The sequence below is a fragment of the Cimex lectularius genome, unplaced genomic scaffold (assembly GCF_000648675.2).
Source record: "Cimex lectularius strain Harlan isolate CLEC.00 unplaced genomic scaffold, Clec_2.1 scaffold129, whole genome shotgun sequence".
In the NCBI taxonomy this organism is placed as follows: Eukaryota; Metazoa; Arthropoda; class Insecta; order Hemiptera; family Cimicidae; genus Cimex; species Cimex lectularius.
The window spans coordinates 398359-413128 of record NW_019392715.1 but is presented as its reverse complement, the minus strand read 5'-3'; the positions used below and the strand labels follow the sequence as shown (position 1 = coordinate 413128).

At 35.4% G+C, this 14770-nt stretch overlaps 2 protein-coding genes across 2 annotated transcripts in view; both read right to left on the bottom strand.

Annotated features, from left to right (window-relative positions):
• The window catches only part of LOC106665593 (titin homolog), a 61258-nt gene that overhangs the window by 25294 nt on the left and 21194 nt on the right, over positions 1-14770 (bottom strand). The window contains exons 2-4 of the mRNA XM_024226496.1: positions 5530-5734; positions 1818-1998; positions 708-990 (exon numbers count right to left, since the gene is read on the bottom strand). Of these exons, the coding sequence (XP_024082264.1) occupies positions 708-990; positions 1818-1998; positions 5530-5734 (669 nt within the window). The remainder of the gene's footprint in view (positions 1-707; positions 991-1817; positions 1999-5529; positions 5735-14770) is intronic.
• On the bottom strand, positions 2901-4975 carry LOC106665610 (solute carrier family 25 member 45-like). Its single transcript, XM_014392112.2, has one exon. It carries the CDS (start codon positions 3801-3803, stop codon positions 2919-2921), a length of 885 nt encoding a protein of 294 aa, XP_014247598.1. The 5' UTR covers positions 3804-4975; the 3' UTR covers positions 2901-2918.

The following is a 14770-nucleotide window of genomic DNA, read 5'->3' as shown; positions in this document are numbered from 1 at the left end:
TGTAGATAGTTAAATTCTATGTGCTTTATCTTTATGCGTTTTGTTGAATTGCGGTAAGGGTGATGGTTGAATATAGCGTCACCACCGCTGCTTAGGATAGATGGCGGAATATTGATAAACGCACTTCTTCCACCATAGTTTACGTTAGTTTATGAATACTGTATGTCGGTTGATGGAGGACTATCCTGCACTCCACCGACTAATCAGAAAGAGTGCAATGTATGAATGCATTTATTTGTGCGACTGATTTATCCAATTTACGTAGTATTGGGCTAGATTATAGTATGCATGCATCTTGAGAAAAATGATCTAACGGTTGATAGCCCCCGTCGGAGCCTAACGCGTCGGTCAGGAAGCGACGATATCCTCGGCATTTGGCTTAAGGGGGATACTAGCGACCGAGCCACATAACGGAGTGGGTGAAATCCCTGATGTATAGTTACTAACCCACTAAGGTTAGCACAATGGGCAGTGACCCTTCGGGTGAAAATATATATGTATGTATATTTTATGGACTGACAAGCATCAAGTGGTCATCGCCGCTCCTCTACGCTTTATACAAAAATCCATGAGACTGACTTTTTATACCAATACCTTACTTAAAGTTTAATTAATTGAAAAGAATTTATTTGGTCAATCGGACCACGAAACCTAAACTATTTTATAAGTTTAAATTGAATAAATGTTTTAACAAATATTTTTCATACCCAGCAGTGCTTGAAGATCCGTTCAAATGAACAATTGAAGTAGATTCGGCTTTGCCCATACAGTTTGAAGCAAGACACGTGTAGGTACCAAGGGAGGTCGGATCCGATGCATCGGCAGTAAGGGCGAGGATGTCACCTGCTTTGATTTCTGAATTGCCCTTAAGCCATCGTAATGTCGGTGTTGGCACTCCAACGACTTTACACTCCAAAGATACAGTCCCTTGGGCTGTCAAGACTGCTCGTAGGGGTTCGACAAATTCTGGTTTCTTATAGGCCTTTGGTACTGAAACATAAGACAACTGAACGATTAATAACTTGACAAATTATATGGCCGCTAATAAAACAATATAATTTTATTTATTTTCATTTGTATAATTAGAGAATTAATAAACTTTTATTTTGGCAAAGCAAGTTTTCCTCTTCATTTCTAAGTTGCTTTTCATTTTATTTTTCTCTTATCACGCTATGCAGCAGTTGTCGAGAGAGCCGCGGTCTGCTACCATGGTAAGCTTGCTCTTTAGTCCCTAAAGGATTTGTAGACAAGAAGTTCCCTGAGTTTACTCTCAGGAGGCTCTGCAAGCCTAACTTCTTCTGGCTCAAGTCGGGCCAGTAAGCATGGTGCGTCGGTCGTTTATTATTTTACCTTGGAATAATAAACGTGGATGCTTGAAGGAAAAATAAAATTAAAAGCAAATTAATAATGAAAAAAACTTGCTTAGTCAAAATAAAAGTTTATTAAATCTCCAATTATACAAATGGGCAGGACGAACAAGGTAAGGTGATCAAACTGTAAACAACACCGAAGCAAGTGAGCCTACAAGTACATTTTGTCTGATGGCCTATCCAGGCATAAAACACTGCACACTTTGCATATAGTATACCAAATAATTATATAAATTAGATTCAGGCGCGTCGGTCTGATGTAATCACATATTACAATCTAATTCAAATAAAGTAATTCGTATATTTTCCCCATTCGATGCCAGTGACGTATTACGTCGACAAAGAGAGCTCCGATCTATTATTAGAAAATTGGTTATGGCCCAATTTTTTACCAGTGTGGCTATTACGAGGTGACAACTTAAAATGTAAGCAAACGCATTTTTTTACCTATGAGTGAAAGCTCTGCAGATGACCTCGTCACACCTATGCTGTTCTTCACCCACACTGTCCAAGAACCGCTGTCTTCGAGGACGACTGGGGATATGTCCAAACAATAAAATTGACCTTCTGTTGCTAGCTTTAATCTGTCGGTGTCTTCTACCGTTTTTCCATTCTTCTCCCATCTCACCTGAAATTTGAATGATGAAATTTTTTATAAAAAAAAGAGTGATTATTGATTTAGTATTTATTACGAAAATATTCTGGGCACCCAACATGAACAATTATATTCCTTAATTCAGCATTACTGGTACCCAATTAGGAGGAATTGACTTAGTCTTACTTAGACGTGCCTTAGAAAGCTTCATCTGGCTTGCTGTTGCTACCCTAACATGGTTCAAATAACCCTAACCGGTGTATTGCAAAACAGGATAATTTACCATAAAGGCAGAATCCTCAGCTTGGGCTGGCGATAGATTTTCGGGTGCGGCTGTAATATCAGTCTGCAGTAGTTGAAGCCAAACTGGACGAAATCCTCCTGTGAAACCAGGTACAGACTACGACCACAATGTCTCCTACTTGGCATAAGACGCGCCTTAACTTAAGGGGTAACTGTTGATCTTGTTACCTTTCCTTAACCCTAACTAGTTCACCACCTATTCCCCTTCCATAATTGTTATTTTATCATGATATGTACAGTATAACCTTAAAATTGCTGGATGTATGATTAGAAGGCAAACACCCATAATGGAGTGTCGTCTAAAAAATACGATTCTATTCCTTATACAACACTCCATTATCCACTGTCTGGGGGCTGCCAGGGCAATTCCAAAGCTAGCTGGATCTAGCAATGCACCATCCATGTCCGCGACGTGGAAGTTGAGTGCTTCGGTAACTAATAAATAGAAAAAGAAGTTTCGTTCATCAATTTAACCTCCAAATATCTTTGAAACAAATATTTCTAGCGTACGGGTATTTTTAATTGAATAATAGAAGATTTGATTAAAACTAAGGATGCCAGCACATGATATGAAAGTCATATGAAAAAATATTATGATTAGCATTCTTACAACAGAAGCCAAATCAAAAAAATAAATAAGTAGTGGTATTTTATTTACTTTTATACATATTAATTTCCCTTTCACAAAGTTTATTCATATTAGAATAAACAGAGAAGGTGATGGCATTAACTGGGAACGCTCTTAAAGCGGTTATGATGGAGCCTTTGTAGAAAAATAAAAGTCCTTCTTTCTGGTAAGTTTTGACGAAACAGTCTCTAATATTCTTATACTTCGGATGGTCGAGATTATCGGATTGAATACGGGATTTAACTACATCCACTGGCATGATCGGTATCCAAGAGACCAAACCCGCAATTCCTCCAGCTATCATCTCATTTCGGAGTTTTGGATGGCCCGTCACCTTGTGTGACTCAAGTACGCAGACAGAATGCTCATAGACCGCCGCGTAAGCCGCGAACGATGGAATATCTCTCATCGCCATAATCACCCATCCTTTATAAAAGACTCTTATACCTTGCTTTTCGTATAAATACTTCACCATTCTTTTTGAACCTATAGAGTCTTTGTGTTTGTCGACCTGAAGACGAATTTTCACCAATTCGACGGGACACGATGTGAGCAGAGAAGCCATGCCACCGATTCCCCCAGCGAGTATCATCTTCAGGTGCCATTGGTCTACAGATTCGGAATCACAACAAAGCCTTTTTTTGTCGTTGGCAGTGATCAACCTCAATGAATTTGCGTAAAACCCGAAGTAAAGAGCATTGGTGACTCCATTTGACATAACCGGAAAAAAACAGCCTTTATAATATCCCCGGAGACCTTCGTGCTTCCAGATATTTAGAATTATGGTCACGACACTGTTCCTATCAGTCTGCTGTCGAACTTTAATAGTGTCGGCGGGGTGCCCTATTAGAATTCCAGACGCTCCAGACACGCAACCAGATATGAAATCGCAAACATTTATAAGCATGATGTGGTGAACGTACGCTGTGATGGAGCATTTGAAATTTCTATTATAATATTGGGCATTTCTACAATTGTTAAAAATCAGACACTTACGAAACAAATAAAACAAAACACATTTTAAGAATCAGCCGGGAATAGTGTACACATAAAACCAATACAGATGAATCTTAATACAATTTAATGGTTTAATAATTTTTACTACGTACTTTTTTAAATCATAGTAGTGACGAAATATTATCAATACACGGCAAGAATAGCCAAACATGGATAACACATTTGCAAATTTGTTTCTGCTTACCTCTAAAAACAGCTGGATCAGTTAAAATCAATTAAAAATTGATTGTGTACACTCCTGACTACGAAATATATTACGATATAGACTTAGGTAAATGTTATTGATTTTATATGAATGTATAACATAAAGAGGAATGATTTACTTTCTATAGATTTATATCGATCAAAAGTACAAATAGACAATAAGTACTTGAAATATGAAGAGGGTCGCGAAGTCGATCGAAGCTTTATTTTGTATCAGTTAAAATTACACTTCACAAATGCTATGCTCCCTAACATTTAAAAATAAAATTAGAAATTTTGGGAAAAACCAAAAGTCGTTATATTAATTGAAGAATACACACATTTCACGTATCAAAGTGTGTTTCAAAACCTTCCACCTCCACACATTTTGTATAACCTGTTTTCATTTTAAGATGACACTATGCAGGATGGAAACTCAAAGCCATAATGAAAAGTGATACGAGAGTACAGCAGAATGGGCGTGTGTATTTGAAGTGAGAAGCACTTCTTTCCACAAGTCTGGGTACACGAAAAACTTCGACCTAAGCTACGCAGTTCCCAATAGGAAGAAGTACCAAAAACAATAAATTCTGACATCAGGGACTGCAGATGATGTGAATGAGAATTTAATCCTCAAATGTAAGTTGGCAGGCCATGTTGTGATGGTGAAGGAAGGCACCTGGGCTCAAATATTAACAGAATGATCATAAAGTTTGAACAAAGTACGGCAAAAAGAGAATTTTTTTAATGATATATGATATGTTTCATATTAACGAGTTTCTACATCTATGGACTAGGATAGCAATAAGTCCATTATATGGGATAACCAAAGAGAGGCCTTTGCCAAAATATGGGCCTAGTTAGCAATAAAAAATTGATTAAAAAAGAATAAATAAATGAATAATCGAGTTACTTTTCACTTTATTATGATAACTTTATTTTATTAATGTAACGTCAAGTTTTAGTTATCCCGTTTTACTTTTACTGGCTGTTATTATTATATAACTAAAAAAAAAACTAAAATAAAGAAATATATAAAATTATAAAAGTGGTTTCTTTTAATCAATACAACTTGTAATATTGAAAATAACACATAGCATTCCTAACCTAGATTTAGGCGATAACTGTATTACAAATGACACTGCATTTGTCATTTGATGACAGGATAACTGGCGTTTATTATTTACTTGTGTCATATTTCGCCGGAATTCAGGCGTATTTTGAACGAACCAGAGTGGAATTCTGGTGCGCAAGTTATAAATAAAGGAGTAGCTAAAAATTGATATTTTCAGATATCGTTTGTAGGTCACGTGCTACGATTTATCAAAACGCGTCAAAATAATTCTTCTTCTTCCTTGAAATTGTTTAGTTTGATAAAATGTTAATAAGATCATGTTGAAAAAGTTAAAGAAAAAAACAATTTGACGACTTACAGTAACTGGCGTAGGACTGCTGACCTCTATGAGAAATCGGGTTCGCGTTCCCACCTTGACAGTGATGTCTGTCAAACTACGGGAGAGAATAGGTCGGCCCGAGCTGACCCTGGTCCCCCCTGATTTATGAGGAGAGAACCTTTCGTCTTCGATATGTTCTTCGACTTCCCAATCATCTCCGATCATCCTTTTCCTTGTACGAGACCTAAAATCGTAAAACAGGAGAAATATTATAAGCAAAATAACAAATATCACTTAAATTACGATAGTTACATATATTATACTAATAAAAGTAATAACCATCTCTGTAAATTTATTTATATACACGCTATATGTTCAGAACCTATAATTGGTATAATGAGGTTAAAGGCAAAGACCTCCATTTCACAACAGATTCGTTTACCTAGAAATATTGGATTCCTGGAACTGTAACCAGACTTATGGTTAAAGAACCCTCGTTGAGACGAGAACACGGGGTAACTCAGGGGTGATTCAGGTTCAGACTGGTCACTGGCAACTGAGAAAATACCTAAACGTCCTACAGAAAACGGCTATAATTAGCATTGAACTCACATGCATGATATGCAATTAGGAGGAGAAGAAAACTTCCACTAATATTATTTTCCAATGAGAAGCTACTGATCAATATATAACTTATAGTACCAAGAAAACCTAGGAAAAGGGATAGCATCATTATCAGTCAATGACCCTCTCTTAAAAAAAAAAGAAGAATACAAACAATTAACTGGCCTAAGAAACTAGGAAAAGTTAGATAAGGTTGAAAGCTGCAATGCCAAGAGAATATAAAACCCTAAGGATTAAATCCTCTCCTTCCTATCTTATTATTTTCTAATTGAAGTAGAAGTATACATCTCATTTTGCTTACCAACTAATAAAGGTTTTGATTAAAAATATGACATGTACGATGGTCTTGAGTTGTTGCTCTCCTTGGGTTACACATCACGTTTTTCAATTTCAACCTTGCAAAGGATATTGCCCTAAGAAAAGTTCTAAAAAACGTAAAAGTATGTCTTTGGAGTTTGGAATGATTATAAACTACGGCCTACTGTGGTAAAATCCCCAAAAATGTTGAAAGAACAGTGACTGCATGGACCACAATTAAGAAAAAAAGGTTTTTGCCATTTGTTATTCTTTGAACGGCTACTGTGCGTTCGGAAGCGCAAATTTTTCAACGGAAATGTTACCTTGTGGAAAATTGTTTGCGAAATAAAGGTCAGATTTGTATTTTAATGATGCTAATGTTGAGAAATTACGATGTTACGTAAAAAGATCTGATTTTAGAGTAAAATCACAAAAATGTTAATATCTCAGGAAAGAGTCAAGATAGAAACCCTGTAAGGGGTCGCACCGAACTACTTTTTATTGCGTGAATCCACCATCAGTATTGACATTTATCCCTGTAACACACAGTATATACATATTAGGTGTTTTGTTTGAGTGCGTGTATTTATTAGTGTGAATAGTGAGGGGTGATGGTGAAATATATTGCCACCATCGACCCTTCAGCAGCGTGTGTCGGAACAAAAGTACCCCATCGGCCTTAATTTAGATTAGACTAATAATACAGCGTGTAAGTCGACCGAGGAATATCGATCCCATCGACTAGTCAGAATGAGTGTACGTATACTCAATGTATGAATGTATTTATTTGCATGAATGTTTTTATTTGTGTGACTGTATTATGGAATTTAGTTAGTTCTAGGCTAGATTATAGTTTGCATCCATTGGGGGGGGATTGAAATGACCTAGGTGTTAGCTTAATTATGAGGCTAATCCCGTGGTTCAGGAGCGACGATTTCCTGGGCACCTGGTTTAAGGGGTATACGAGCGAACCAGCTACACTACTCAGGTATAGATCCAAGGGACCACGCATGGGGGGGGGTGTGACGACCATTCAGGGTGCAAGTCCAATATTATCAACTTATAATAATATAATATAATTTGTACAAACTAACGATTATTATTTTTGTTGTTGAATATTGTTTTGGTTTATGGATTTATTCGTACGCATTACTTATTTATACTTACATATTATTATATATTATAAATTACATTGTTATATAAGTATACATATTACTTTTTCCTTATTAGCATAACAATGTGTTAAACTATTTCTAGTATGCATTATTTATGGACAGAAAAACATTAAGTGGTCATCGGCCATCGCCGGTCCTCTGAGCTTTAAACAAAATTCTTCATTTTTTCGTTCATCTTTGTCACTGAGTCCATAATATTATTTTGGTCTCCTGTTTTCTTAGCTTGTTAGTCTCTGGAAGGTACTTAGGTTTCTACTCTTAGTATGAACAATTTCAAGGGCGTGAACTTTAGTTTCAACAATATATTTTTAATTTAATTTTTCAAATCCTCGTCTAATTATTGATATTTACAATAGTGTTTATTTTTATTGATTTCGCTTTTCTGATTAAGATTGGAATAGTTTATAACAAATTATTTTTGACATTTAAAAGATTTCAGCCAATTGCGATATTTTTATTTCAGTGTAGAAATGTGTGGGGATTAGTGACCGTTAGTCGACGATTATTCGGAAATAATGAGATGCGGTCTGGTGTGGTGATGTAGGTTTCAGAAAAACATTTTCTTTATCTGTGTGGTGGTTAGTGATCGTTAATCGATAATTATTCAGAAATCNAGGATCATCTTCAGAGCTCAATAAAGATCGAAACGTTGGCACGATAAAGAAAATGTTTTTCTGAAACCTACATCACACCAGACCGCATCTCACGATTTTTTAATAATTTTCTTTATCGTGCTAACGTTTCGATCTTTATTGAGATCATCTTCAGGGCCTGGGATTTCCACACATTGTTTAAATTTAACAAATACATGTAGGATATGGAAAAAAATAAATTCATACAATGCAAAAAAATATTTTTAATATTCAATCAAAGTATTTCTCTCGCAGAAAACTAACACTTTGAGGGAGTAGAAGTACTTTGATTGAATATGAAAAATATTTTTTTGAAATGTATAAATTTACTTTTTTCCACATCCTACATGTATTTGTTAAATTTAAACAATGTGTGTAAATCCCAGGCCCTGAAGATGATCTCAATAAAGATCGAACCGTTGGCACGATAAAAATAATGTTTTTCTGAAACCTACGTCACACCAGACCGCATCTCACGATTTCCGAATAATCATTTTTATTTCCTTTTTTCATATACCTGCTTGTACATTGAATATAATTATAATGTAAAATGAGACTTATTTACTATTGTAACGATAAACATAAAAATGCTATCTGTCTGCGCAAAGCAATTAGCTTAAAATTTTCAAAAACATTTTTCATTTAAACCAGCGTATTTACTACTATTATGTTTTTCCTTTTAAATCCTTTCGAACTAAATTATCAATTGTAGATCGGTCCTAAAATAATTAGTTACAATCAGGATAAAATCGCAAATCGCATTCTTTAATTTGATTCGTGTGATCTCGGCTAAGGGTGAACGTTTGAAAGAGGTTGAAAAGCGGCATACGCCCAATGCGCCAGCAATTAAATTATTGGAGATTGGAAGTCGGAGCCCAAAAGGTCTAAAAACGGCTTCCATGTTATTTTCGGGCGAGCAAATGGTGAAAGGAGTGAAGGAATGCTTTCACAGGGACTGTACTCCTGTTGTCAAGCTGTTTTGATGTCCAAAAAAAGATCATGCTACTCGATGATGAACAACAATTTTAACAATTTCATTTTGTTTGTATTTATTTTTGGTTATTAAACTTTTTATAGAGATGAACTTTGAAACAGCACGATTTCCAATAATTAAAATCACTTTGTGTTACCGACACAGTAAGTCGAATATTATTAAACAGCATTTTCTCATTAACTAAAAACACAAACCAATCAATTATCATTCAATGACACATTAAATCGGTACTTGATAATCTCAAACATATTTTTCTCAAAATATTGGGTCACTAATAAAAGTTACAAACTAATATCCATTTTAAAAATGGCAGTTATAAACTATACACTTTTAGACGCATATTTTGCTATATGTAGATATATCAAATCGAATTAAAACCAGATTTAAGTATTTTTATCCTTATGTGTCGTAATGAGTAAACAAAAATAAATCAACCTTAGACAGGATGTCGGTATCCTTAAATTTCGGGAGCCGGTCTCTTACTGCACACAACACTAAATTCACACCTTACACACGCGTTTACAACGTGGCCCCAGAAACCATATTTATTTCTGTAATTGTGCCCTCCAGGAGTGATGCTGGGGTAAGAAAATACATTGGTGGGGATCTGTCGTGGACCGAGGCCAGAGGTGCACTACCAATACCGATATAGAACCAGCCTCTCTCTCCTCGTGGTATACCGACTCCCGAAAAATTCCCTCTGATCATGTTTGGGAGAAGCGAATGGTTTGCCTCATTAAACTTCCGTTATAATTACTAACAATCAGACAGTGACAAGCACAGCATGAACAATAATATAATAGCATTTCGAAATTCTTTGACAACACGACTATATTATTATTCTTCATTTATTATTATATATTTTATTTAAATTTCGAAAATGTATTGATCTTAATTCATATTAAATAATAATAATAATAATAAATGCACTATTTTTCTTGGTCCGCTTGACCAATTAATATCATTCAATTAATTAAGGTTTTAAGTTGAGATAAAAAAGTCAGTGTCACGAGCGGGATCCCGCCGAGATTAAAATAGATTACACGACATTTAAAAAATGGCAAAAAGGACGGAAAATTAAAAAAAAGGTGAAGTTGAGATGGGAAGTTAGTCCCCGAGTGGATGGAAGTCACGATACTCAAGTGGTACAGTAGCGGCGTATCAAGCCGAAAGTCGTGGGTTCGAATCCCGCTCGTGACACTGATTTTTTACGTCAACTTAAAACCTTATTTAATTGAATAATAATAATAATAATAATAAATAATAATAATAATATGCGATGTTTAATATTGTTGAGCTTAGTGATGTCCTAATTTTAAATAAATCCTACTATCACATTTAATGAAATTTGTTCAATTAATACGGAGTTTGGAAACTTACAAGTATAAATTCGGGACATTTGTCTCAATGGCTTGTGTGTAGCAAATACATAATTAAAAACTATGTAAATGTTAATTTGTTAAAAATTAACATTGAAAATAGTGTCATACTTAGATATATTTTTGATAACAACAATTTAAAACTTTAACTTCACATTTTATATCATTTTTTTTAAATCTCTCAAACGATTGAGATATTAGGTAAACAATTGTCTCACTTACGAACACTCTGGATCGAGGTATGGTCTTGAAGAAGAAAACAAATTTAGTCCTTTTTAAAAAGATAGTTCCTACTCACAGTAAGTTGTTTTGCAACGATCCGGATTTCGAGCCTTTTAGCTCATCATCAGGTTGAAGGACTTCTACAACCACGTCTCTCGACATGAATTGCCAAAGTGAACCGCTGATACCTCCGCCAACGCGACGTTCCAATTATCAGCTGATTTTTTTAATGACGCTCAATTTGAACGTGCGAAACGCGGAAATTATAACACAAATAAATATTAGAATAATAAATACTTAATATTACTATAAATTACTATAAAAATAATAACAATTAAAATAATTAGATTAATTATTTGGATGTTTGATATTATTTATGTACATATTTAAAATGGGAGGTAGATCAAAATCTGTTATATTATTAATGCATTTATCACCATGTTCAATTTTACATTTTTTAATTTCAAATTTCTCAAACCAATCTAGTTCTTTCCCTTTGTTGAAACTATGTAACACTCTTGTATTTAAATTTGAATTGAAATTATGTTTTGTTTCTTTTAGATGGTCCTTAAATTCCGAAAATTTGCTCGATTTAGGCAAGTGTTCTTTTACTCTTGTTTTTATTTCTCTACCGCTTTGTCCTATATATTTAATATCACAATCATTACAATTGAGTTGGTAAACCCCACTTTTTGCCAAGTTGTCTACTTTGTCTTTAGGTTTTGAGAGGATGTTTTTAAGTGAACCCGTACTTCTAAAAGCTATTCTAAAACCTTCTTGTTTAAAAATTTTACTAACTTTTTGCGATAATTCACCAATGTATGGCAAACAACGGAAACCTACTGATTCATTTGTGGTGGGGTGACTGAGTCCTATTGTTGATTCGTTTAAAGTTAATTTTTTTATTCTTTTAACTAGCAACCTATCAATAAATATTTCTTGATACCCGTTGTTTTTTGCTAAGGTTTTAATAGTTTTTAATTCTTTTTTATAGTTATCAGGTGTTAGCGGAAGTTTTAACATCCGGTCTATGAGCCAAATGAAACCAGCAGCCTTTTGGGACCATGGGTGGGAAGAATCCGCTGGTATCATAGTGTCTGTACTTGTGGGTTTTCTATATACGTCTATTTCTATTAGGTTGTTTATTATGGACAGTTTTAGGTCTAAAAAGTTCAATCAACCATCTTTGCCAATTTTCAATGTAAAATTTATATTACGGTGTAGAGAATTAATTAGTTGGAGGAATTCTTTGAGAGCCTCTAATGTTCCCGACCATATGCATAAAATATCGTCTACATAGCGTTTCCAGAAATGAACAGATTTAATTAATTTGTTCTTTGATTTGAGAAGATTTTTTTCGAAATTATCCATGAATATTTCAGCACAAAGTGGGGATAATGGAGACCCCATTGGTAACCCTTTCATTTCGTAAAATTTATTATTGAATTTACAATAATTAGATAGCTGCTCTAACTACTTGAGCTGTAAGCTCTAACTTCGATCCACTCGGACACCAATTCCCCATCGCACGTACAATCTTTCGAATTTTCCCTCTTTTTTGCCATTTTTTAAATGTCGTCACGATTCGATTCACAGCGATTTATGAAGTGGCCACGGGGAAATGTTAGTGGAGTCATATTTCTTTTACTTATTAAATCCATTACCATTATCAATATAACCCATTATGTTTAGTGGTCTAATTGACCAAATTACTTCTTTTACTTAATTATTCTTTTTATGTAAGGTCTTGGTTGAGATGAAAGGTCTTATGAGTCACGATAGCTCAAGTGGTTATAGCAGCAGCGTATTGAGCCGAAGGTCGTGGGTTCGAATCCCGCTCGTGACACTAACTTTTTTCTCAACCAAGACCTTACATACAAAGAATAATTAATTGAAAGAAGGAATTTGGTCAATTAGACCGCTAAACATAATGGGTTGTATTGAAGGTTAAATCAATTGTACAAATATGTTTTTCATAATGTGAAATTATTATAGGCCCTGATGATGACCTTCAAATAGGTCGAAAGCTTAGCAGTGTCAACTAAATTTGCTTTCTTCTTGATAAGATCTTGATACCATCATCCTGAGTGTTCGTAAAATGAAATTGTTAAAAATGTTGTCATTATTCACATCTATATAAAATTTACTTTTACATCTATATTAACTTTTTACTTTTAAAGTAAAATCATCCTAAACGAAGTAAAACCTTAATATTTATCACACGTTAAACATTTTCATATCCAGATTTACTTTACAATCTCTTTCAATTTACTCATATCAATCGTATATAAAAACTTCCAGAATGACTTTTACGACTGGTAATGATTACGGAACAGCCGGGGAGTTATCACTGTTTTATAGGCTATAGGCTAATCTGGTGTGAGTTTCAGAAAAGGCATCACGGAATTCCATTGTAAGAATTGCCCCCGCAGTCGATAATCCGATTCCATCTTCCGCCACAGCCTTCGAGTTGCCATTGTCTACAAACTGTCATTTCCCTGTGGCGAGACCAAGAGCAGTACGTCGTATGAACCACTACACACGAACACCCAGTACCTAAATACTTATACGATCTTCAACAAAACCACCATCCCACTGTTTGGTTCTTCAGGAAAAAGGCAGTGCCACTCACTGATGGACGAAGAAAGGGGAGACATCCGAGGGGCAGTGGTTTATGCGGAGGCGGGAGTGACTCTCCTCTAGGCCAAATTTTATGATTTTAGTTAATAAAATTTTGTTGAATTCTAAATAATTTTGTTGATGGGTAAGTTTAGAATATTTTACAAAATTTTAAAGGTGTCTGGTTTGGGGTATACATAATTAATAATAGTTTCAAATACTTTTTTTGTACGCACGCCGCCGAATTAAGGATGGTTCTCGGGCTCAGTAGCATGTTTCTGGTTCCCCCGCTCCGTTCATTGAGGACATGGTTTTTTATATAGATTTATATAGATCTGTTCTATGCATTGACTGTCATGAACATCGACGATGTTTTCTCTGGACGTAGTGAAGTTTTGTACACTTGTAGATTTAGAAACTAACGCAAGCGACTGTTCAAACGAAATAGACCTACGATCTCTGTGATATTCAAGCGTGGTGTTATTGTTAGCTTTTAGTTTGCACCAGTGTTCATGTAAATTCGTTCAAGACTCGCCATCTGTCATGTAGTCCGAATGTTTGCGATGCTGTCGTGTTACCTTGGCAGGAGCCGACAATCTTTGAGCATTGAAAGCAGAGGCGTCTATCACAAACTGCAAGATAGGCCAAATGGAATAATGTTGAATACTGTTTTGAAGAGTTCGTCCGCTGCCCGCCAAGGACCTACATCGCATATGTTCAAGTCATGTCGATAGCTGTCAGCTCAGATCGTGGACTGATGTGTGGGTCTTCAGACCATTCCGGGATTGCAGCGGTAGAGGTAATTTTACATAAAAATATTGTCCAAAATATACTTAACATTATCTAAACCAATCGATCTTTACTAATTCTATAAACAACCACACGGATGGTGTAGCGCTACCACACCTGAGGCGTAAAGGGGCCAGAACGCCTGACGCCAATCCTCGAGAGGGCGACGCAAACTCAAGGTCGTATCCGCATATTCTACGAAATGACACGGCACATACGTCTCTGAAATAGAGGCTGTCATTAAAGTTAGACGATGTAGACGTTTTTGTTAAGGTACGACTTTCTGTCTTCTACCATGTGATACTACAGTATGGTATCGAATGATTCGGTCTGATTTGAAGATATTTGACTTCAAAAGTATATTGCAGATACGAAAACACACCCGTTCCACTAATATAAAATCGTCTTACCTGAAGTGATCCAATGTTTGTAAAAAAATGTCACAGATTATATACGCCGGCACCATAAACATTGTAGCTCGGCGTGCATAGACTTCAAGGGGATAAAGAGACTAAGCCGCACTACTCGCCGGATTTGAAAATAGTCTAA

What these genes read in the sequence shown, in the direction of transcription:
- LOC106665610 (XM_014392112.2), bottom strand. Translation starts at nt 3,803, where the DNA reads ATGCTTATAAATGTTTGCGATTTCATATCTGGTTGCGTGTCTGGAGCG.